Raw genomic sequence first — 26,059 nt, forward strand, 5'->3', positions numbered from 1 at the left:
GCATAAATCTCATTTACTGATTGATAGAAATGTGCTTCCGTTCCGACAACTTTTTGTCTGTATAAAAGTCGTGGGTGAACCAGAATGATCCCGTAGTTATTTCAACGTCTATTTCAATAAAAGTGATCAAAGTTTCAATAAAATCACCTGTTGCATTCAAGAGTGCAAGAATCGAGTACAAGATATGCAATTTGGAAGCTCTTAACAGGTTCGCTATTCGCATTTTCAATTCATCGCCAATACTTTTCTCGCGGAACGTTCAAAAATTTTAGTAAATCGTTTGCTTCCTGTGTTTTGCGTTCCTTTTGCCACAAGGTACGATAGCGAACGTATTAATTAGAGCCGCCACGTTAACTCGTAGAGGAGATCATAGTTCGTAAAATATGCGACTAGTCTTACGTACAACGTGTCTTTTGCATACAAAGAAAACTGGGACAAAACTGCTTCAACAATTTTTAACTGTTACCGGTAAGTCAAATGAAGAGTTTTATTTATAACAAAATTTTGTTTAACTATGTCTTTTTCGGTGAACATTCTGAAACCGGTTTCTTTTCACATCTTATCTGTGAGGTTAAAATATATTTCTAATACATATATATTTTAATGTAAACTTTAGCATAAAAAGCAGAATGTTTTAAAATAATATCAACAAAAATTACACTTAATTACATTAAATTATAATTCCTGAACGATCTTTGCTTACTCTGCTGTACCACCGAGAAACAAACGGATATATATTTACACCGCTTTTATTTTAAAGGGGACAAAGATATAGCGTTCGAGAGCGGTGTAAAACCAAATTGGCGAAACTTTTTATTACACCAGTTTCGCACTAAACGGTTCATTTGAAGCACGGTCCCGTTAGAAGTAAACCGATAAAAGTCACACGACCAGATTGGTCAAACTTTTGCGAGATACACGTCACGGAGTGACCGAATTATTATACTCCAACAAATAGTTTCATATCTTGTAGCTTTTAGCAACCGAATGGAACAGCTGTCCTTATTGCAACGTTGTAATATATTTTTTATTAGTGATATTTGAATTTAAAAGTGTAAATTAAGCCCTACATTAGCTTTACATAAACTCGAGACTATATTCTTAAAACAGAAATAAATTCATGTGCGAACACTTTACAGTTGGAGCCATTTTAGTTGGAAATCCAAAATAGATTTTCCGATTTACAGTACTTCTATTGTTTATTACCTGGTGCATTCAACACATAAAATTGACTTTTGCGACTCATGTAAAAGATAGTGTAGCTAATGAATATGTAAAGTAACATTGATATATTGTTCACTTAACTAAGGTCACGAATTCTGCATATTATCGAAATACGTTCGAGTATAATAACCAGGTCTGTAATAATCTAGCCTCTATAGACGATTCCCTAAGAAACTGATCCTCTGCGAGTTAACAGTAGACGAGCGATTCATTGATAGCAAAACTACCGCTCTATCATCCTTCTTCGACTTCCGTTCGTCGTGTCCTCGAGAGGATTGGAGGACTCACCTCGAAGACCTCGAGTTCCAGCGTGTCAACCTCGACGCTCATCGTCTATCCTACGCAAACTATAAACCTTCTATAAGGCCAACCTCTTCTTCCTCGTGGCACCTGAGCCGTGCCGACGAGACAATGTCCGCCTCGCCTCTTACATATTTCCACCTGGGTCCCTCCTCTTCTTCGTCCTCGCGAATCATCGCAGGCGCAGGACGGCATTAGCCCGTGGTCTGTACCTTCGTTTGACGACGACGATCTACGACTGCGGGTCCGGTGATCCTCGGGCTGCTGCAATGTCCTTCGACGGACATCTTCCTTCCGGCGACACCATGAAACCTTCTTTCACCGTTACCGTTTCGTCGTCGAGCTCCGCGAGCGTCCAAGCTGTTCGATGGGAACAGCCTCGTCCGCCGGACTCGTTCAACGTCCGAAGACACTCGGACTCTCGGCTACCCTCTCCGGCGACCAGCTCCGATCCTGTCACGTGACGATATCGGGGCGATACCGCGAAACTTTCGAGCATTTCAGATCGCCGACGATGGGAAGCATCGCACAGGGGCTTCTCGCGAGGTTCAAGGGGGTTTCTGAAAAGAAATCGGGCCCGGTCACGCGACAGGGTAAAGCTTCCAGTTATACGGACTACCCAGTTACACATTAAGCGGCATTTGTCGTTCACTTACTAGATTTTCTGCTAAAGTTCAAGCAAAAGTTGACTTTGCCATGCATTTCATATTTTTTAATTCTCTAGTCACAAAACTAAATATGTTCTGAACGTTGATATAAAACAGAAATAATTTAAATGTTCCAATTACCTATGCCTCAAGCTATAACGAAAATTTAAAAAATGCATTTCGGTTTGATTGCAATGCAAAATTACAATATTCATCTAGTAAACGTGCCGAGCCGCTCTGCGGTACTCCTAGCGCATGCATTACCTACCCCACCTCTTGCATAACTTATTTCTCTGTAAACACTGGTCGCGTGTCCTGTTCACGGATAATTATAATAAGGGGAGACGGGCCTCGTTGACAAATGATATCGTGTGCCGATGAATGCGCGTCAGCCGTGACCGTCGATGAGAACCGACCGAAGAAAGCAACGTGTTATTTTCGATTCCAAAAGAAACACTCGCCCATTGTTGACATGGTTGTCCCGCGACGGGCGTATTCGCCACAGAGTTTAAAATAAGAGCGCGTGTTCTGCGTCACGCGAACAGAAAAATGTCGAATTTCGTCGAATAAGATGTTACTTGCCGGCGGAACCGCCTTGCAGGTTTTCATAAGTTGTATTCCTTTGTTTAACCTTCCGCGAACTGTGTGGAGTCAAATTAACCCCAACGGTTTTAAAGCTGCAGTATTTCGTTACAAAGTACTGATCCAGGTTTCTATTATTATTTGCTATTATATTTTTTAGTCTTAAACAGACTCGAAGCAACTTTTAATTATTTTCTGATATTTAAACAGACAGCAAATAAAAGCTATATTTGTGTATTTATATTTTCTATTATCTCTAATGTAGTTTGTATAAATATTAGAAAAAATGCAAAAGTTGTTTGAAGTCTATAATAATTTGTACAACTGTATATATTATCTAAATAAATAGATCATTTTTAGGGTATAATTAACTCGACATAGTTCAGACTATCATCTTGTTCATCTAATTCAACTACGTATGGTGGATATCTATTAACGCACCCATTCTATATTACAGCAAAAGAATTACATCGGTGTAATTAAAAATCTTTAAATTACACTATATTTTAGAAAATATAGGATGTTCCTGTTGGAACATCGACTGGACTTGTTCGATTCGGGTGTTCTAGGTTTCTGTAATTATAGTGGATAGCAAGCACTATTTCAAAGTGGTATAGTTTTGAAACAACTTGTAGCATCTTTCATTGAAATTAAAATGTTTCGTTTAGCAGTTTGAATGAATTCGGAAACCACTCAGGGTTGATTCGTCTTTCGAATGTGCCGTGAAATTTGCCAATTTCAAGAGTTGTCCGTGAGTTTAACGATGTCCGTTGGCCGATCGTAAAACGTAAACGCGAGCCTGCGAACGGTTGCATATGAATTTTGCACTTGTGGCATTACTCGCGGGGAAATCGGTCATCTACCATGGATCGATATACGTTCGATCAGTTTGAGACGTTCGTCTGACGCTTTAATTTTTGCACCTTGCAACGTGCGAAAATTCGCGAAAATATTTGCGAGAGGTGCGAGACTATTAAACCGCTAAATTCTGTCATCCTCAGTTAAATTGTCTTATCTATTAATTTGTCACATTTTCAGGATATTTAAAAATACCTCACTAATTCTTTTTCTTTTAAGAAATTACAGAAGATTCTACTCGCTTCAATTATAAAGAAAATGATACGATTAGGGGTTAAAGCAATACAGATCGTCTGCACCCCTCGTAGCGTTCCGAAGTAAGTAAAAGAGATTCTTCGGGATCTCATAGAAGACGAAGACCTCGATAGACGCCTCGTCCTGGCGCGATGCGGCAAGATCAAAAGAACTTATAGAAACGATTGCGGCAACCCGGTAGCTGTTGCAAGTTTCTGCTGAAGCTTGTTTCGCGCACGGTGTAGAATCAACAACTCTGTTGACTCAATGGAGACGGTTGCTCGCCGGAATGATGTGTTTGCTTCGGAGCCTTGGACTAAACTAAATGCTACTCTGCAGAATGACTTCGGGATCTGACCTCCCGCGTCCTACATTTATTTCGCCAATTGATCTTTATTTACGGGGTAAAGTCATCGTTAAATTTTAAAGGACATTTAAAAAATGGAATGATTAGTAAAAATTGGACGTTTTTTTTATATATTGTAGGTTATCAACAGTCGTGATTAACGACGGAAATAGTTTTTTGTTAACGACAATAATGAATGTTCGTTCGGTATAGATAGCCATTACAATTGACGTATATAGGCTCTGGTTACACAATAGTAGTAATAATAATTATATTTATCAATGGAATATAAACCCTTTGTTACAGTGAAAGACAGAGAGAGACTGAGAGAGAATAATATGCTAGCAGACATGCAAGGACGGATGAAATAATAAAACTTAAAATGGAAAAAAAATTACAGATACAAATTTGAGGAGGCAAGACCAACAAAAAGTTATGGATAATGGTTATGAATAGACTGTGGTTTTTTATGCAAAATAAAAATTGTTTTCATTAATTACAGAATGTAGAAACTACATAGACATTTACTTATTTTCTTAATCATTCGATAGATTAAAAATTCGATATTCGTTATGAAGACAAAGAAAAAACCCAGCACTGTTACTAATGGTATCTATTCATTATAAATTGTATTTTAACTCTAATTTAACTTTATCCTACTCGAGAAAAAAACGTTTACATTCTACTGTGCGAATTATCATGCTCGGAGCAGAAAATCGATCGGCAACTTCGAACAAAAGAAGAAACAAAAAACGGGGAAACCGATCAGGAGATTTTACGCGAGAAACGGGACTGACAACGAGAGTAAACAAGTGCCACTATCAACGTAGGAGGATCGCGGCGACGGGATCGAGCGACGACGATCGTGCAGCAAGCATCCTTCGCGAGCGGTGTTTTCTTCGGCGTCCTTGGTTCCACATGCACGAATGATGTCAGCGTTCGCGAGCAAGCCGCTTTGGGCGTCTACGAACGAAAATACCCGTCGGTGTGTGCACTTCCTCGAAATCTTAACGGGCCTCGGCGTCTATCTACACGCTCCTCCGGCTCCGAGATTTCCAGAGAACCGAGCCGATGGAGATCGAGGCGACGGACACCACCGTCTCCGATCTCCTAAGACCGCGGTAATGGCTCGCTCTTACGTAAGCCCGCGGTTCTCAAAAGGCAAGGCGGCTCGCGTTTCTTCGCGGAAAATCATTTTCCCGGCGAAGTTTAGACGCTTCGTCCGCGAACCGCACACGCGAAAACCGCACTCTCTCTCCACAAGCCGAAACTATTTTAGTGCCGCGGAGTGCACTGCGCGTAAAATCTGAACGCGTTGCACGGTGGTCGATTCGAATCGCGGATGAAACTTCCCCGGCTTTTGTTCGTCGAGATTTTATTCGAAGAAGTCTTTCCAATAACCACGCGGATATTGATTTTTAATGTTTGATGGACTGCGGGCCTTTCGGCATCGCATTTTGAGACGCTAGAGTTAACACTAAAACTACCAAATTGATCCAAACGAGTGGTTCCCGATACTGTACTTTGTATTTCCTGATATTATGAATAATTGTTTCTAGGATAACTATTTTTAGATGAACTTCTTTATCATATACTCTGCTTAAAAAAATCATTGCGTAGAGAAATTTTAGATAAAAGTTAGTCGATTTTGATCAACGATGATTCCGCAAGAAATCATCGCAGGATGATGGTCTTGTTTTCAAATTAAAGCTTGAAGCTTCTTAAAACAATATTTAAAATACTGTTTTTCGATTTTAAATTTGACGCAAACACACCGCTGTAACCATTTAAATGTGAGACCATATTTGTCGTACTAAAAATTACCAAGTTCGACATATTAAAAATTGTCATGTTTTACGCAATGCATGGGCTTTGTAGAATTTTTCCCGCTGATGCAGTCTGCAATCAAGTAAAGTTTAATCCTTCCTCTTTAATTTACAAAAGAAGAAACTCTGCTGCGATTTTTTTTCGTAAAGTTACAGCACTTTAAAGCAACCCTTGCATTTTAATAATGTACCGCCAGAAACGCTACATTTAGGGGGGTTGCAGTGATGAGGGTGCGTCGTGCTTAAAATTCAAAAGCAGTATCCTACGACAATACAGAACTGAAGAACGATAAAATGTCATGGTATTCGCAGCAATCCCGTTTTCTACCATTGTTTACCTCATTAATTCTAGAACAGTTTACTGAATGAATAAATGAATGTATTTATCCTTTAACTAGACAGTTTTCTGGGAGTTCACCTCCAAAAGCAAATCGAAGCCTCGGTAATTAACAGAACTTATTTACAGTTTGCTTTTAACATTTTAATTTTAACATTTGTACGGATGCCACATGACCGGATCACAGTTGTAAAATTTTTCCGAAAGAGCTATAAGTTCAGACGACGTGGTTGTTTATTTTGTTATTAGGTGTTGAAAACATGCAACATGAAAAGCAACTTTCGAGGGAACAACTTCGAAGTTTGAAGCACTAGAATGCTGCAACTTCTGCAATTCATTAAAAAGGATCTCCCTTCCGAACTACATATTAACGGCGAGGGAAATCGATTTCTGCCAGACAGATAAATAAGAATGTTCTCTCAACAGAAGCGAGAATAATATTGCGAGAAAAAAAAATGGTATGCAGAATCGTTTCAGTAACGGATGGTGTAAACAAGAGAATTTTGGGAATTTCCATTGTTCATGCAAGTTTTATGCCGCAATGGCTGCTCCAAGAGTCGTTCGGTATTTTTGTTTTATTGCTCGACGTTGGGCAGGATCCATAAAAATATGATATTTGAAACTAACAAGATCACGTGTGAAACGTGTTTTCGTTTTTAAGTCGACCGTGGTAAGAAAGCTAAAAGAAATGATATAAAAAATAACTCTGAAATAAGAACTAAAATTATTTTAAAGATTGGCATTTTAAAATTCATTCAACTCTTACACTATTCTAAATTATAACTGCACCATTTTGCCATAAATGTATAAAATCCACAGTCTAACGATAACGTCGGGAGATAATTCGGTGTTGTAAAAATATTAATTCTCAACGAAGGCGTCGGAAAGTCCCCAACTTGGGCAGGAAAAGATGATTCTACGCCTTAAGTAGAAGTCATAGAACTAATTCCCTCACGTGGAGCAGAGCGTTTGCAAAAAAGGACGGTGTAAAACTTAATTGCTCTTACGAGCACTTCTTTGAAACGCGACTTATACTTTTTTCACTGCGAACCACTAGCCGTTCTTTCTGCTCGCTGTTATCGCTCTTAAACAACGTTTGCGTTGTCCGAACTCGCTGTCGCGAAATTTCGTTGCCGCGTTTCTACGAAATCGACTATTTAAATGTCGCAGAAGATCCGCCCCTGGAAATGATCTCGCTCAGGACGGGAGCACCGAGTGAAACATCGAGGTCAGAGATGCAATAAGGATGTGAGGTCACGCATTCTGCATTCAGGAAAGTATATCCGCTGAAAGTTTCTTTTTAATATCTTCAGAATTCACGAACAGGCAGCGTTTTGGGACTACGTTTGACCTTTGACACGGCGTATGTGGCGAAACCGCTGCTTTAAAAGATCCCTCAGAGTCGAACAAATATTGAGGAGAACAGTGGTTGCTCTTACCAATACTTTTAAATAATATTAACCCTTCACGGCTCAAAAATGGACACCCTTTACTTTATTGTCATATCGGGTAGTTTTTCAATTGACAGACGAAACAACCCTTCAGTTTTAACATTTACAACATTTCCATAGAGATCCGCGATTTAAATATTCGATTTCAGCGAATCCAATATCGGACCTACTTGCCCGGAATTTTAGGAATTAGGCGTGCAGAGTGTCGAGGGTCGTCAATGCACCGACATCCGGCTTCAAAGGGCAAAGAGAGACTCCAGCCGGGGGATGCATCAATTTACTGTGCGAAAAGCCGCCCGGAATTCGCTGAACGCCATTTTTTCTTTAAAGAGCCTTTGGTTTCGCGAGAAAATCGAGTTTAAATATCGAGCGGAGTGCGCGTGCACCGGTGAGGGCACGGTCGGGTCACTCCTGGGTGTCCATGGGTTGAAAGGAATCCGCCACCGACACTCCCACGGCCGGCGAATCGAACACCGTCGTCCCACTGTGTCCGAGTGCACGCGCACTCGGCCAATATTGAACCTCGATTCTCCCGTAAAGCCTCCATGGAAAAAACGCGACCCCGCGTGTTCCCCACATGTATGTTCACGTGGAGATTCCTCCACCGCGCACAATCCAACGAAACGCCTATTCTCGTGGACATAAATCGTCGAAATTTTGTGGCATACCTTCGTTAAGTCTCTAAAGGATTGTAACTTACGAAAACACAGAAAAACGATAGAAGGAAAATAGAATTAAGTGAAAAAATTAGTTGCCAATAGCAGGGATTAACAAAGTAAAGCTAGTATACAGATTATAATAATACACGTACAGAACGTTTTACAATTTATGGTATAAATTGGGTCAGGAAAATTCTATGTCTGGAAGTAAGACAATCAAGAATAAAAATATTACGTGGGAGGTTTCGTTTTTAACGATAATAATAGTAACAAGAATTCCAAGTTAGATGGAAATGTCTTTCTTGTTTTAATAATGTCAATGAGTTGTGTACAAAGGAAAATTATATTTGAATTAATTTCTTCTAAATTGAGACAATTGGTCCTTCTGGTCTGAATATCCAGGAAAGAAAGCGAAAGAAGACTTTAAAGAAACTGAAAAATTGTTTCATTCTTTCAGGAAAATGATTAAGGACGAAGAATTGCTAATGAACGTAGTTATCTAAATGTCTATTCAGATAATAGAAAAATTCCGATTCCAGAGGTTGAGATAGTGATTCTACTTTATTTTTCACGTTACAGGCTTAGGGTACTTACCGGGACATTTTTAAACTCTCTTTCGTTACCTTGTGAGCGTGTAACGCCGTTACAAGTTCCTATCAAACTTGTCGATCTACTTAGTTACCAAAAATCAAAGTTTCCAAAGTTCTTTAGCACCGAGGCTGCGATAAGAATACACGGCTACACGATATACCCTTGACGACCTGGCAACCAAATTTTTTAAATCGCAGTAAGCTAATGTTAAAGCAGTGGATCAATATTTCTTTTACGACGAAAGAGAATGGTTTTTATAACTGCACTTTTAACTTTATACATTTAGAATAAAAAATCAGTGGATGAAATACAAAACATACGAAGACATTAAAATAGTTTAACAATAACGTCACATTAATTTTGATACATTGATATTATTAAATAGAGCAATATATTGTTATCTAATTCCAGTTTTTGCAGTTGACGTAGCAGTATTTTACTTTGCATAAATATATGCAGTAAGATATTAGTCAGTCTAGATATTCATAATATTAAAATGAATTAACCGCCATAAAACTGCAGAAACACCTTAAACGCGTGAAAACTTGCAGTCTAATTACAATGCACAACTTCAGCCAGGTTTCAAGAATCTAACGAAGTCAAAGAGGTTCGCAGGACCACCGTAGTCTCGGTCTAATTAACAAAATTACTTCAATTCTGTCACAGCCTTTATCCGAACATAAATTCCAACAAAAAGCCAAGCAAAAACCCACCACCTCCGACAGAAAAGTATCACATTGCTTACCAGGCCCGGCCATATTTACAACTCGAGGTTCAAACGAGCAACGTTATTTTCAGCCCTAGATAAAAGGCAGATCTATTATTAACTCCGCGTAAAACGGCTTCTCGTATTTAAAGAAAAAAAAAAGGTAGAAGAAGTCTCGCGTCATACACGCGAGGTTAGAGATGGCTGGTTGAACGGCGCGGAGCATCTACGTTCCATTAAATATTTGCGCGGTTTCCGCGGGAATTTAGCGAGCCCCGGCTGGTGCCACAGGAAGAGCCGAACTTTCGAACCCGATGCGAGAACAACGTTCCGACCGAGGATCCAGAACCAACCGAGGATTCTCGCATCGGTAAGCGTTCTTCTGACGCGAGCACGCGCTCATAATAAGAGCCTGTTCCGCGATTTACTTTCGCCGCCTGTAATTTCCCGCGGAATTGCTGCCGGTCGTCTCCACGATAATGGGGAATCCTCCGGACGGCTCTTTCTGTCCTTTCCACGTCCTTTTCCTTCGCCGCGAAATAAACTGCGGTCCCTGTTCTCGAGAACACTCGCGTCGCGATCGCGCAATGATCTGGAACGCCATTTTCTGGCCGCGGGCAGAGTAATTTTCATCTTTGTGCAGGGCGGTTCACGCAATTGTGCACTCCTCCGTTCGTTGGATAAAACAATAACGTGAAAGTTGCGTGGTCCAACGTACACAGGTGCACGTAACTCAATTTTTACGGATTCTTACAGTACACGAAAAGAATATTAATTTATAAGTAAAAATGATCAACCAACTCTAGTTGCTAACGAAATTTTAAGATGTTGATATTTTTAGGATGATACTTGTCCATCTAAAAACAGGAAGTTGATTTTGAAATTTCTCACAGTACACTATTTACAAAAAGTGCGAATACATCATCACCTATTGCCCCTTACAATTCTACTTTTTATATTTATCACTTTTTAATTAGATATACAATTTTAAAGTTATATGATTCACCCTGAATACCCACAATATACAACGACAAAAATGATTTCGCTCAGCGCGTTCCAGACTACCGTGGATCGTCCGCGTCCGATTCGCCGCGGTGAAAGATGAGAAATCGCGCCCGCGTAAATCTATTACAGGAAAAAACAAAAGGGTCGCGCAAAACCGATCCGATTCTTTTCCGGCGCGATATTTCTCGACTCGCGAGAACAAGCAAGCAAGTGAGCAAGCGGTTCGCAAAAAGGCGACCAAAAAAATAGAATTTATCGTGCCGGTGCGCTCGCAACAAGAAGAATCAATAACGCGTCTTATCCCGTTTGGTTCAATCGACGATGCCTGGAGACTCTTCCGCCAGAACGTATCAGAAATCACTGTATGTATAATTCACAGCTCAAGTTCCACGAAGGAACAAACGCGTTAAAGATCCATCCCTTGGATACGGCGAAACTTCTGCCCCTCCGCGACGCGCGGCGAGTTTTTACGTACGGCGGCGACGCTGCTGGCCTTAAATCCGATGCTTGGCACTAATCCAGTCATTTCAGTTATCAATACAAACGAGAAATGTCCTCTTAATTGCGTCGTTCTGGTTATCCGAAGCTCGGATCGCTGTTCCCTTTTGTTAACCTGCGCCACGCTGCGGACGTTTATGTGGACTCGTTAAAAATTCGGAATTGATGGTTATCTTGAGGTTCCGTCCCCTTTGTAATTCGTTCCTTCTAAATGGTTGTCGAATCGACATGGTGGTTAAATGCCAATGCGACGGAAGCATTGATAATTAATTCTTGTCACGTTGGGTGGATGTTAGAATAATTTGTTACGATTTGATCATTCATTTGCATTTGCTAGTTTCCCTACACTCGTAGTTGTGTTAGGGTCCACAAAATGTAAGACTATTGGGAAAGTAACACTACGTCTACTGAGCCCTAAATATAACAATGCCAAGATTTCATATGATTTATGTTATAATATCTCTTAGAAATATCTTTATAATATCAAAAACTGTAAAAGAGAAAATTAGAGATAGGTAATTTTCACTGACTTGGTAAGTTCCAGTATTAGATAGACTGCGGGTTTTATGCATTTATCGCAAAATTGAATACGTAAAATATAAAATAGTGAACCTATGAAATGAAACTGAAATTAAATGAAATTGAATCGTTCCTTTTGATGGTTTTATTAAAGCAACAATAGTGCAATAGCGATTTCAAATTCTTCCAATATCTTCACAGTTTTGGATTGAACCTATCAACGTTTATCATAAACGCATAAAATTCATAGTCTAATAATCAAATGGTCTGCTTGGAACTTTTGAAATAAGATGTACAGTCTTGTCGCCCGAACGTCGACATTCCTTCTCAGAGGATTAAAGCCGAAGGTAAGATGCGATAAGTTTAAGAAGAGATTATGCGAGTCGTTGACACGAGGGAGGTTTAAACAAGCGCTGTCCACTTTTATAATAATTTAAAACGTATCGCTATAGTTTTGAAAGGAGAAACCATTTTAAACGTGAGGAAAAAGTGAATTTCCGGAAATTTAAGTGATTTACTATTAGTTCAGTTTCTATAATTAGTTTCTAAGTTTTCGTAAAGAAACACTAAAAACGAATGTTTATGTGCACGAAGGTGAGTTGCTTAATCTTTCTAAGATTGAACGATCGTGCACGCTTATTTGCCTAAGCTTTAAACTTTCTTTTCCTAGAGTTGATGAATTGCGCACGCAAATAGATTTTCTAATTTAAGAAAACAGTGCAACGGGATTTTACGTGCAGGATCCACATAAAAGAATATCTGTGGTAAAAATTATTCTCTACTTTGTTTACGCTTTTACGAGAAACGAGACTTTAATAGTAGACGGAAAATAGATCAGTGGTTATCGTGTTAAAGCATTGAAACGGTGAAAGTGAAACGACTTTAAGATTCCCGATTTTCGTTTATAGACCTTCATTCAATACCACTTTCATGCGATACGGTCAGTGGAACGATGCCTGCACTAGGTCACGTGGCAGAGATTAATAATTCAGTACCGCGCTATTAATTGCCAATAGACTTTTATGGGCGAGCAATTTATGAAGGAAACTACGAGAAATCTCGTTGTACTTTCCATATCTTGTTCACCTATTTCTCCTTGATTATAATTATGAAATTATGTCTGATTTATAATAAATTCTATTTAATAAAGATCAACTTTTAAATTGGTAATTTGTTTTCATTAAAATCCAGCTAATCCAATTACACATTTTCTTTGCATTAATTTTTGCATTACTTCGAGATCAAAAATTTATGTAATATAGTGTAAAAAGAATACAAACTAAGAGTAGTTTCGTGATGTGTTTTATTTGATAATCGTCAAAGAAAATGTAATAAATAGATAAAGCATAAGAAAATTAAAATTAGATCTGACACGAACATATAGAAAAAGTTATTACAATCCGTAGTGACTCCATTTTTGTGATACGCGGCAAATAATGTTCCCAACCCCTCCCAGCTTGGCAAGAATCACGGCATCGACTTCCACCGGGAAGACCGCGGCGAACGTCGCATCCAAAAATTGATCGCGACTGTTCCCAATGGAATTTAATACGCGCGAGAAACACTGGATATCACGTTGCGAGTTTAGTGAGTCTTGAAACCGGAAACGAGCTGAAGACGTACAAACGTGAACGGGTCCTCCCCGTAGGAATCCTTCGAAAACACGTTTCGCGGCGCATGCACGACGATATATCGCACGACTATGCCCCGCTGCAGTAGGAAGTCGCTGAATTTTTTATAATTCTAGAGCTAAAATAAGGGTGACACGAGTCGCGCTGTTTGCGCCGGAACGCATTATTTGCGCAGTCGTGGGTCGTGTTTAAATTTGACAAATCGAAACCACCAAGAACTAGTACGTTCATGGAGCGACTTCTACGTCGCAATCTGCCGGCAATTGTATTCTCAATTAGAAGTTCGTTTTCCTTGAATGTCGTTTGTAATTGACGGGTGTTCTACGTTCGTAGAACGTACACGAGCTACGCTAATCGATATTTCTACCCGGATAAATAAATATTCTACGATTCAGGATACACGTGGCTATCCGAAAACAAACCGAACTTCTCGCCTTTCGCTACAGTACCCGATCTCCCGACTTTTGGTAACGCTGAGCTATTTAAATGTAACGAAATCTGTGAAGAATTCCTCTATAAATTGTATTATTTAAATTTATGTTGAGCTCTTCCGTGCAAATGGATAAATTACATATCTATTTTTCGATTTTACATCGTATAAAATTTGAAAATAAAGGGTTTACAAAAGAGTTCATGATTAGCGGAGCTTCCAAATTATTTTCATTGAACGTGCACGGTTCGATCGAATAATCAAATCAAATTTTTCGAGTGGATCAATGAGAGTCGATCATTTGATCAAGAGAAATATGGTGAAAACGTCCATAACGACATGCGCGCGGAAAAAGTCTCTGTTCACGAGACAATTAAATTTAAATATTGGTCAAGTGCACGCGCACTTGAGCGCTGTTTTCAACGCTCAAAGAGTACCATGGGGTAAGGGGGTCGCTTCTTGACGCTGCCGGTAGTAATGCACTCGAGTACACGTGCACCCGGCCGATATTCGAACTCAATTAGCTTGAAAACGGTGCGTTTTATGAAAAAATATCTATTCGACATTTTCGATTTATTTGCTCGTGTAGGGTCGTTACCGTGATTGGCCTTATACGATTCGCGTCGAGTGTTTTTCGATTAAGACATTATCCAATTTTCCTACCAGGAAAACATTTAACCACGCGCATATCGCCGTATGATATTAAATTATGCTCGTTGATTGGCAATTTTTATCCAGTCGTTTGTATTCCAACAGATTGCACTGTAGTGTTGTCTAAGCAATTATTAGATCGTCGTTAGTGCACTTCGCTCGTTGCTTGACATTATTAAAAATAGTCGCAATTATGCGAGTGTATGTAACAGACGGGGCCACATGTCGGTCACCGGTGACCGACGCATAGGTGACTGCAACGACTGCATGAAAGTTCAAGGAAAGATCGCCGCTCACCAAAAAAACAACCGAACGTTTTTCGGTGATGACGCATTCGAACAATACCGCAGAACGCGAACAACACGTCGATATATTAACAGGAAACTGATAATAAGAAAACGACGTTGAAATCGTAGTTACTGCGGACCTTGCAGTCCTTATCTGCTCGAATTAAAAGTGTAAGCATTCATTAAATCCTGCTCGTTGCATATCTACGTAAATAGACGAACGGCAACGCGTTTTCTCTCTCTAGAATTCATGGAAAAACCCGATGCCCTCACTTGTGCTACCTCATCTGGTCGGTTAGAAAATGAGAATTCTCTATCGTTTAATACTTCGAGTAACAGAGTCTTTCAATTTATCTGTCGCGTTGGCAATTTGTTATCATAGGACAAATTAACAGCGCAGCAAGATGTACGACGTACACTCTCCGGCAATACTATGTGTAATACGTTACGTAGAACCGTACCAATTTGTGCCTTGAAAAATAACACGTTCTTCCTGTATATATACAGTGTTGTTATTAACACGTTTTCTATCTCATCAATTGCATTTGTGGAATTAAATTCATGATATATTACATATACCATATTATACATTATATGATAACAGGAAGCGCACCTTTTACGGTGCAATTCACGTTATGTTACATTTCAACCAGCTTTGTAATTTTTAGATGTATTAATTATTCCACTGAAGAAAGCTTTTTTGAATAAACTATGTTGTAAGTATGTGCGGTCTTCTAAGGTGTCAGACAACAACGTCAGGGAGTGTATTTATTTTGCGTGACGTCTGAACGGTGTTCCACTTCGACATTGATAAGAGCATTCCGCCGGTAATGGCTAAGATTCCGTAGAAACCACGAAAGAAGAAACAATTAACGGTTCTCGCGACGCGCCACTAGTTGATTAAATATTTACCCATCCATCGTCGGTGTCCTCGAAAACATTTCAATTGACCCGAATCGAACGGCGATCGAACTTGATATCGTGCTTAAACATTTTTCTCCCCGGATATTTTCGTATTGTCCACTTCGACTGTGCCCCCCTCCCCAGCCCCCTTGGGCGCACGCAATTAAAGAGCTGTCCGCGGGGTCGGCGGCGAATCAACGATAGCAGTTTTCATTCGTTTACGAGAGCCCAGCCCCGAGCAAGTAATTTACGTCGGAGTTTACATTCGCTTAGAAAATTACTGAATGGGCGACGTCCCCGGCGTCAAAGGTGCTCTCGCAGAGGCGATCCTGAACGTTCGTTCCACCCATCGCCTCCTCTCCTCGCCCATTACAGGCATCGATAAAATGCTAATATAGATGGAAAACTAACCTCGTTCGCGGGGAATTTAATAACGCGGGACTGACCGCGTTCTAAATGCGCGACTGTACACAACGGTACGCGTCGAGACACGAACGGGTGCACGAACGAACGAACGAACGAACGAACGAAACCAAACGAGACGAAACGAACGGATGGACTGCCACGTTATTTACGAGAGATGTCTCATCCTATTGACGCGTGGACAAAAGAAAGATCGGACAGCCGTGCGCTGAAAAGAACGTCCACCGTCAATGAGTTTACGATCACAACAAGTACACGACGATACATTTCGACGCACGTACCGCCGACCCTTGGTTCTCTCTTTTGGAATTTCACGGGATCCCTATTTATCTAAGTTCCTGGTGAATCGTCGGAAACGATTACCGGCATCGGCGTCCGTCGACGAGCTGCCATCGACACAGATCGTCTTCGTCGGTATCGACGATTACTCGCCGTTTCAACGATTTCATGGTCCTCGACGACCGATACATCATTCAAAATCGCTCCCTAAATTCGTCCCATCGACGGTCTCGCGCGCGCACGTACAAGGGCACACGATACTACACTGTTCTCGCACACACATCGAAAACCACGTCTCAGCGTGTCGGACACTTGTACATGGACACACGACCCACGCAACCAGCATACGAAGACGCTTTGACGACCTTCGTTCCGTTTCGAAAATGAATCGGGTTACCTCGTTGTTTTCGCAGTCGGTGGAAGGGTATACAGGCGGTCGAAGCGGCGGCCGCGTCGACGAGGGCGACGTCGTTATAACGATCGTCGTTGACGGGAGAGCATATCGAGGCCGTTTCACGCGGATTTTACGAGCAGCCACGGAACGCTCGGTCGACGCATGTAAAAACGTTCGAAACCATGCGATCGATCGTTCGACGAGGGATGCTGGTAGTTCCTTCGGTCGTGGGACAGGCTAACAAAGAACGAGGACCGAGGAAACCGGAGCGTGTGCCGCACAGAATGTCGTCGTCGTCGTCGTGCTCGTCGATGACAGAAACGTGAGGGGGGTGCGAGGTAGACGGTGATCAAGTCTCGCTCCGTGTTCTCTGCGGCCAGTTTTCGGCTAGTTTTCGATGCGTTTTCCGTGTCCCGCGGGGAGAGAATGATCAGCCGGTGCGCGCTGGGCGTCCACCGTTCGTCGTCTCCGCTCCTGTGGACCATCGGCACCGGCGTCCCGTGTTTTCCGCCACTGTCAGCACTACCGTCACCATAATCATCGCGCGTGACACACGGCCCTAAAGGCACGGGGACCGCGGTGGTCCTCCCGTGCCGCACCGCAAGACCGACACACACCACGGGATTTCCACTGGACACACCAGATTCACCAGCGACACGCACCGTATATGTATTCCTTTGGGTTCGCACACGCAAACTGCACGAGGGTGCCCCGTCGCACACGACGGCGTGCTTCACGCTTCGAACAGCACGGTGAAGAGTCGAGTCGAGTCGACGGACCAGCTATTGCTCGATGATATCGTCGAGAGACTTCGAGGCGTCGTCCCTTGACGGCGCCACAAGTCGTCAGCGCCGGTGGTGCCGTCGCAAACGAAACCAACCACCGACGCCGACGCTGTTCCGCCACCGTTCGGGGATAAAGAGGGTTGCTACGTTTACGATCGCCAGAAACTACGCTGGCTTCTTCACCCTCCGCGTTCGTCCGCCGGTGAACTAGCGAAACAACAGTTATCCTCCGATTTAGCTGATCGATTTGATTTCCTCGAATCAACCCCTTGCCGCTTCCATGCGCACGTGGCGAATTGGTGACTTTCACTGATCGCGGATTTTACGAGACTAGAATCTTTTTTGTGCTATTTACAGTTTATTGAAAGTAGAAATGATAATTGCATTTTTAGGTAACGAAATAGGTATTGACTATTGTAGACATCTATCAGACGGCTGACTTGATTTATTGGTTTTATTGTTTTAATAAGAAAATCTTTCTGTATTATGATTTTACACCCTTATTAGAACGGACTGAAATTTTTAGATTAAGGGAAACGATTAGTTCTGTTTTATTACTGAACTGTTAACGTTTTATTACTTATGGTTATCATTATTTCAGCACTGTGCTACCTAAAGTTTTATTAATATCTCTTATTAATATATACAATAATTTTTCAAGCCTGTCCAAAAATGTCAGTTTACTAAATCGAGGGAGAGTTGTACTGCGCTATATTGTGAAATCCTACCGCTACAAACATTTTAATTTATAAACCCTCTATGGTTGAGAATTCCAGAACTAGTAAGAAAGTTCTCCTGGTAGAAATGGATTACGTGCTAAAGATTTAAATAATAATTGAAATGCACAATATATCCCAACCTATCGTTACGTTTACAATCGAATCACACGAATGTCACTTTTAGAACAAGATGTATAGTTCTAATGCCGTCGGTATGCGGACATCCGGCTGAAAAAGGTTGATAAACATCTCCCACCCCCAATCATTGATCTAACCGAAGCTACGACGCGGTCGCGAAACGTTCACACATAGAGCGGACGGTGAGAATGTTTTGATTATTTTCGCGTGACGAAACGTTCATTACTTTCATTAAACTAACACCGCGGAGATTAGTCTGCCGAAGACAAATAAACGATTTCTTCGCGTAGAGAAAATCTGCACACGTGGTTCCCACGTGACGAACTTCGATCTAACACGGTGAACAACGGATTAATCGTCGACGAGATTAACGAATTCTAGACAAAGATAATAAAACGATTCGATTTGATCTATCTGTACCATTTATTCCGAATCTCCCAAGCGAATATGCTAACGATTTGCATACAATCTATTACTGCTTAATCACATCGAGCACGCGCTCACCGGCGCAACACCGCCGGGAATGAGAATCATTGATCGTAACAAAATTATCATATTGAGAATGCGTCGGCACCATCAGGTGTCGGAGATTAAGCGCGCGATGATCTCCGTCCGCGCGGTGCATAGCAATTAATTAATGAAATGGGACCAGATACTCCACTCACCTTCCATAGGACGCGTGGCAGCGCTGCGCGACATTGTTCGCGTGTTCGGTTAGGCTGCGGCACAGAGTTAGGCGCTTCTGGACGGAGTCTGTAGATATGTTTGACGGGAAAGTCGACGCCTCTCAAAAGACGTAGCTTCCTGGCGCGATGGGGTTGGTCGTCGGCTGGCGTTGTCGTATAAAATGCATCAAACGCGTGGCACCTTGGCCTTGGTGTAAAAACGGGGGTAAAAAACGTAGATCTTGTTGTTCTCCTGTCCGCGGTCGACGGGAGGTATAGTAATATCGTTAGAATAGTCGACGTGCCGTGGTCCGACGCCGGCCTTCTGGTTCCCGACCCTGATCGACACCGGAAACTATTATGGTTCTCTTCAGACTTCTCGCGCGTCGCTGTCGAATCGCTCTCAAGCGTGATGACGACGACGTTCGAGCCTCGCCTGCGGCCTGGTCTGATCTTCGGGACGCGGCTTGGACCGCGAGGCCTCGTCGGTTGGTTCGTTTCGCACCGTGAAAGACGGTAGAGGCACGTGCAGGATGATGACGACGGTGACGCGTAGGCGGTCGTTTCCGTCGTACGACCAGCATCAAGCGACGGATGATGTCCCGATAGACGACGGTAACGCTGACCACGACGCGTCAAGTTCAGGTCGGATATTCCGCGGCTAAATAATGATGACAGGATGTCCGGTGTGGGGGGTACGGGGGGTCCTTTGGGGGTGGCGTCCATGTGGGGTAGATGGTCACCTCCTTTCTTTCCTCTCTCCTGCGTGCCACCTCCTCCGCCAGGACCTCCGCGTCAGGGTGCCCCAGCTTTCGAGGTCCGGGAACACCTCCCCTGTCCTGTGCTGTTGCTGCTCCTGCCGACCCTCACCTACCCCCTCCTCCCGCGATGGTCGTTGCGAGCACACGCTGCAAAAGAAAACACCAGACAACGGTGATTAATCAGCGAGCCGCTGGTGGTTACGGCCGATTAACGTCTCGGGGGTGGCTTTTGTCGGTTCTGTGGACGGCCTGTTATGTTTTACCAATCTGTCGAGACATACAGTGATTAATATTCGCACACCTTTTAAAAGGCAGTAGCTTTTTTCAAGCTGGCCTAATCGATTTGAATTTTTCTTTAATTTTTGGATGACAGTCTGGGAAACTAGACAGCGACTAAATTACTTTCTTATAACTTTGCTATTGTTTATTATATGATTAAAAAATCATGCTATAAATTTATAGAAATACTATAATATTTACATTAAAATAATTAAAATAGTATATAGTGCAATATATAATTTTACAGATCTGCACCTTAATCGAAATTCATCTACGTCCACTTATGTCTCTGAAACGTTATATTTTGTAGCATAGTGAATAGAATGCGGATGTTTATGGATTCGTAGCATACAAGTGAAAGGAATTTTTCTCTCACGCTTATTTTTTACTGAATAACCGAAGGAATGTAGGATTTGCATAAAGATGCGCTCTCTCATAATACATAAGAAAATCGGTGTAGCTGATACCTATCATTTGAAATACAACTACAGAGTGTCAGAAAGCTTGATTTCTACATAGTAACCACCATAATGATAACCAGAGGAGTACAAAACCAGTTTATCCGCGGCACGATTTATTTTTCCGCGCGCAATCGTGCCGGAAAAGCCTACACGACAAATTCATTCGTGCTGGTAAAACGGTAAAAAAATCGGCTCGCGGAAACACCGGGGATCGTCCAATCAGCAAATATTGACGCTTGAAAAGGTATCGGAGCTTTGCCCGCGGTAAAAACTGCGCAGTGATTGTGTCGTGCATTCCGCGTTATTAAATGTGACATTGAGAGTGTTGAACGAATCGATTCGAAAGCGATGTTCCCCTCGCCATCTGTCGCTCGCGCACACGTGCTGTAGAATATTTTTTTTCTCGAGTCGTGCATGCGCCCGCGAATCTATAGGCTCAGGAAACAAGGATACTTTGCGTATTCTTTATTCGACCACGAAAGCTAAGTTGATAAGCCGACGATTGCGCGCCACCACCGCTGCGCGAATCGTCTCAAATTGAATTCGTCGATCGTTCACGGACGACGGTCGTGTCGTTCGTATTTTCGTCGGCCGACCACGTGGAAAATCCGGTGGTGAAACGTGTTGGGAGACGTCGCGACGAGAGAAAGCGCAAGGATACCGGTGAGCAGAACTATAGCCGGTTAAGTCGCAAGAACAAACGAGCTTGAATCGAACTGAAGCATTATTTGCGATCTGATGTTCTATACAGCCGTGCTTTGTTCGACCTGAAAACTTTTTTCAACTTCGTAGCAAACAAGGAAGAGGCTAAAACAGGTCGTCAGCTGTTCCACGGCGAACCACCTCGCCTCGCGCGATTATTATTTCACGCGTCAATATCAATTCCGTTTCCGTCTCGCCTGCGGTAACTCTGTTACAGTCGATGCGCGTGGAATCAATTTCGACTTGGATTCGATCGAGTCGTTCCTCGGGTTAGAAACCGTATTGTTGTTGAAATATTTGTAGCTGTTTGGAATTAATTAACACGACGGGTTTTATTTATTCCGATCAAGTGATACAGTGTAGCGATGGACATTGATCAATTATAATTTTTCATTTCATTAAATAATCGGTGGGAATTATTAAAGCTTCTTCTTCCAACTGCTAAACTTTGGTGTAGTCCTCTCAGATCTTATCACAGATTTTTTCTAGATTTTATTGTTTAGATCTTATCCGTTTTTCTATATCCTCTGTTTTTAAATCCTCTTGTTTTACTAGATCTTTTCGCAGCGACAACAATCTTTTTTTGATATAGTTGCACATGCTTCCCAAATTGGCAACTTCATGTCTTGATACTGTATTGTGAACTTTACTCTTTTAAACGTTTCCATAGGAAATAATTGCTGTTTTTACGGCTTGGCTGGTCACTTCAAAATTGCTTGTACGCAGCTTCTTAAACTGGTCTACCTACGCAGTTGCACTGTAGCGAAACAAAAATTCAGGATTCCATTAAAGAATTAAAATAATCTTCCAAATTTCGTAAATGACTGATAGGATATTGTAAAACATTGTTGGGTAATTTCCATAAATACTGACTGTCGCCAATGCTTAGAAAATGCTTGGAAACGTTCTATTCAGTTCTTTCGACCTTCGCTTTAATATTGTTTATTTTGCATGTGATGTGTCGACTAGTTGCTTTCAAGGATCATCCCTTTCTAGAGAATCGACGTATGCGACTGACAAGGGTTACTTTAAAATGCTGTAATTTTACGGGAAAGTCCATTTGGACCCAGAATCTAAATATATTGTCAATATAATGTCTATATAAAATCTTACGAGTCTAGAAGAAATACATTTAAAAAAAATATGTTGGAAAGATTGCTAAATAAAATTGTGAATGATCCTAAACGTATTGAGTTACATTTTTCTAAAAAAAGATCCGCCGTTTGAAGGGTAAAACGTGTCGGTAACTGAGACCCTTAACCGAGAGAGAGCCGATAAGCCGGTCGCAGGCCGATGTTTCAGAAATTAGGGTTACGGAGGAAGCGTCCGACAGTTTGACGGCCGGTTTACGTAACTTCTCCGTTCGAGCTTCCTATTGTCACAGCGAAAAGGGACGCGGCGAGCGGCGGATCACACCTGTCGCGATCAACAAAAGCGGAATCGTGCCGCTAACGACGCTGACCACCGGCGACCTACATGGCGGAGCGTCCGCCATTGACGGGCATTTTTCATCCCCCCTATATTCGTGACCCCGATAAAACGATGGAACGGCAGGAACAGGCCGCTAGCCCTACAGGCAGCCTCGCGTAGCCCCATCAACACGCCCCCGCATCCATTTCACCTCCGTCTAATCGATCTTTAACTGTGGACTGTGGCTTTTGTCGCGGCCCCCACCGCCGATCGACTACAACCTGCCAAAGAACATATTTGGACGAATTGTAAAGGGATAAATGCATTCCGCGGCGTGATATTTTTAGACCGGTGATTCAGACGTCGGAAATACACCAGTAATAATCGACGAACATGATATCGAACAGTTTTTCGCGCGAGCCGGTCTTACAACCTGCTGCCGCACTGTTCGCACGAAAATAATTCTCTCGAGGGGATTTGCGAAGGATAGCGAGCAATTTATAACCCCGCGGTAGATCACTGACGATTCTGTTTTAAGTAGCGAGACAATTCCATTTACTTCGTCCATCGTTCAGGATTTTTCTGAACGGATTTCTCTCTGCTTCGTAGTACCGAACTGGTATTCAATTGCCGAAATAATTATTTTCGAAACTGTAAGCTTATTTAACACTGGGTTTAATTTTCTCCTATTAAACTATTAAAGCACACAAATTATATGAAACATAGGTTATGAAAACAACCGGTTATATTACATTAATTACAGAGTATATCAGTTATATACTGCTGAATTTGTTTTCAAACTGTACGAGAAATGTTAACGATTATCCACTCTTTACAAAATCTCACGATTTTTATAGTACATAAATAGTGTATCAGTCGACTAATAAACAACAGTCTATAATTTAAATCGCATTAGGATTATTTCCTATTATACATTACTGTCCTAATATGTATATGCTTTTAAAAGAATTATTAAATTAACAAATATTATATTAAAATTTTTTTGCTCTCAATTCTTTGTCATACTAGTGTGAATCTCATTGAAATAAATGAAGGTGGTGGTATTCCGGGCAACCTCGGTAATTAGGACCTTAGCCTAGGCACGTGTAACATGTCTGAGGATTTTAGGGATCCGCTCGATCTTCGCTAGAGCAGGGCGCCGGCGATGACGTTCGAAGGTTTCAGCGATCGCGATCGGCATGAATGAGAGTTTAACGCGCGCTTTATCCTCCCCACGATGCTAATTGAGTTAACGCCGTGAACACGCCGTGTGCGGAATGAAATCTGCAACTCGAGGCTTTGCGAACGTTGCAGCAGATTTCAGCGGTGATCAAGTAACGTTTCGCCGTCTATGGGGCCGCTTTTCTGCGGTTATTATACGCTTCCTTAATGCACGCGGTAGGAAACAACCGCGTATGAAATATCGTTTTTCCGGTCCGCCAGTTCCGGCATACAATTTGGACGATACATCAACGGCGACCGATCTATGGAACGATGAAGTTTCTTACAATCTGAAATTTCTTGGAATTTGTTCCGATCTTTCGCTTACATGATTTTACATCCGCTTGCTTCACTGCGCTTCGTGTTTCGTTCAACAACGCCTCCAATCGTCTTCTCCCGAAGCTTCGCTTTGCTATTTTTATTCCTCCGACGATTTATTTGATGACAGTCTATTCGTAGATCTCTCGATATCCGTGCTTTAAAGCGTTTATTAATCTTTGCTGGATTGTTACCACGTAAAGAATAGTATTAGGGACGATTTATCGTCGTATAATTGCAGTTGGCGTTGCTGTTGAAGAGTTATCACGAGATCCTCGTTTCATCATGGATAAGCAAGCGATTATCTCTCTGAGAAGTGTAGAGAACTTCAGAAACAGATAATTCTTCTGTCGTACCCATCTACTGGATACTTCACAATATATTAAAATTTTACATTGCACTTCAGTTACGCTATATTTACTTTGCATTTTTGTTGTACTTTTACTAGTCAATTTTAAGAAATAAATAAATATATCATTTCTCCCAATAGTTTTAGCTATTTAACAGTAACATGTCTATGTCCTTTTATTCTCCTTATATTGTTTCTATTTTATATTTCGCGTAACCATTCCCTTCATAAATGCATAAAATTCACAGTTTACTTATCGTGCACGCTGCACTTTTTCTTCTTGCTTTGATTATACCATATCTATATTTTTCGATTTTTTTTATCGTACTCATGCAACAAAAGATTTTTTTCCGTATACATGAATAAGTTCTCTCTCTCTGGTTTGTGACCATCGTGAATGGCCTATAAATGATTTCGGAATGATGCCCGTTTCCAATATTTTGAATAGTACTATTGTCATATTTTTCTTTATTATTCATATTTTATTTTTATTACATTATTATTGTTATTCATATTAATGAACGAAGTTTTCTAAATCGCGGTTAAATAAATAATTATGAAGTAAATAATATCACAAGACTAAATTCACTTCCTGTGTTAATCATAACGAGGTAATGTTACACTACTGTAACACAGGTATTTGGCTCCTGTCGATCAAATTAATATTATTATTACCGTTGAGGAAGGTAACGAAGAAGAAACCAGATTCCACGACGCAAGGAATTCCAAGGACAATCGATACCGCAAAATAAAAAAATAAAGAAAAATCACTGAATACATGCTAGCCGAGGAAAATCGTGTCCTTTTCTTTCTCGTTGGAAAAATCTGAACACGCGAGCACCCGGCACTATAGCATATCTCCGTAATAGATCGGCGTTGAAAGACTCTTGAACTCTCGGAACTTGTGATTTCCATCGAAGTAGAGTAACGGGGGCAACGGAACGTTGAAGGAAAGTGTACGTAATCGGCCGGAAATTGTATCGATCGGATACACAGCAAGTTTTTCAAGAAATTATGTGTCTTGGAAGTTCGACCTCGCCTCACGACCCTCTGGTACAGGCCGTAAGAATAACACGATACCTTATTAAAAGTCCTGAGCTTTTACGGCGGATAATAGTAAGATTTTATAGCAAGCCACGCAGTGACTTTATAGCAGTTGTGCCACTGTACACGTCGCGTGTTTCAATGTTTCACTTTCGAAACGCGTTTCTCACGTGCGAGTAAAAATGAATATACGGTACAAAGAATTTGCAAATTACGTGATTGATTCCGTTTGGGTTATTTTAAGCGAAATCGATCACATTTGGAGTACTACTGCAAATTTTAGTTAAATTTAAATATACCGTAGTCTGGTGATTTAGGAACAGATCACGAAGACTTTTTCGAAGTTTACAATGTCTACTTCGAATAACTTTAATTTGGTTGATTTTTAAGTGGCCATAGTTCTGAAATATTGACTGTAAAGCCGAT

The 26,059-nt window shown here is 41.4% G+C and overlaps 1 protein-coding gene across 5 annotated transcripts in view; it reads right to left on the reverse strand.

The window, feature by feature from the left end:
* Positions 1 to 26,059, reverse strand: part of Atp8b (ATPase phospholipid transporting 8B) — a 69,090-nt gene that overhangs the window by 28,876 nt on the left and 14,155 nt on the right. For 3 of the 5 annotated variants that reach the window (XM_078194538.1, XM_078194521.1, XM_078194511.1), the window contains exons 2-3: positions 19,089 to 19,996; positions 1,596 to 2,084 (exon numbers count right to left, since the gene is read on the reverse strand). In XM_078194538.1, coding sequence (XP_078050664.1) covers positions 1,596 to 1,700 — 105 coding nt within the window. In that variant the 5' untranslated portion in view covers positions 1,701 to 2,084; positions 19,089 to 19,996. Of the gene's footprint in view, positions 1 to 1,512; positions 2,085 to 19,088; positions 19,997 to 26,059 lie in introns of all 5 variants that reach the window. The other 2 variants (XM_078194530.1, XM_078194546.1) reach the window with 2 other exon arrangements.

The sequence above is a fragment of the Augochlora pura genome, chromosome 2 (genome assembly GCF_028453695.1).
Source record: "Augochlora pura isolate Apur16 chromosome 2, APUR_v2.2.1, whole genome shotgun sequence".
NCBI classification, from domain to species: domain Eukaryota; kingdom Metazoa; phylum Arthropoda; class Insecta; order Hymenoptera; family Halictidae; genus Augochlora; species Augochlora pura.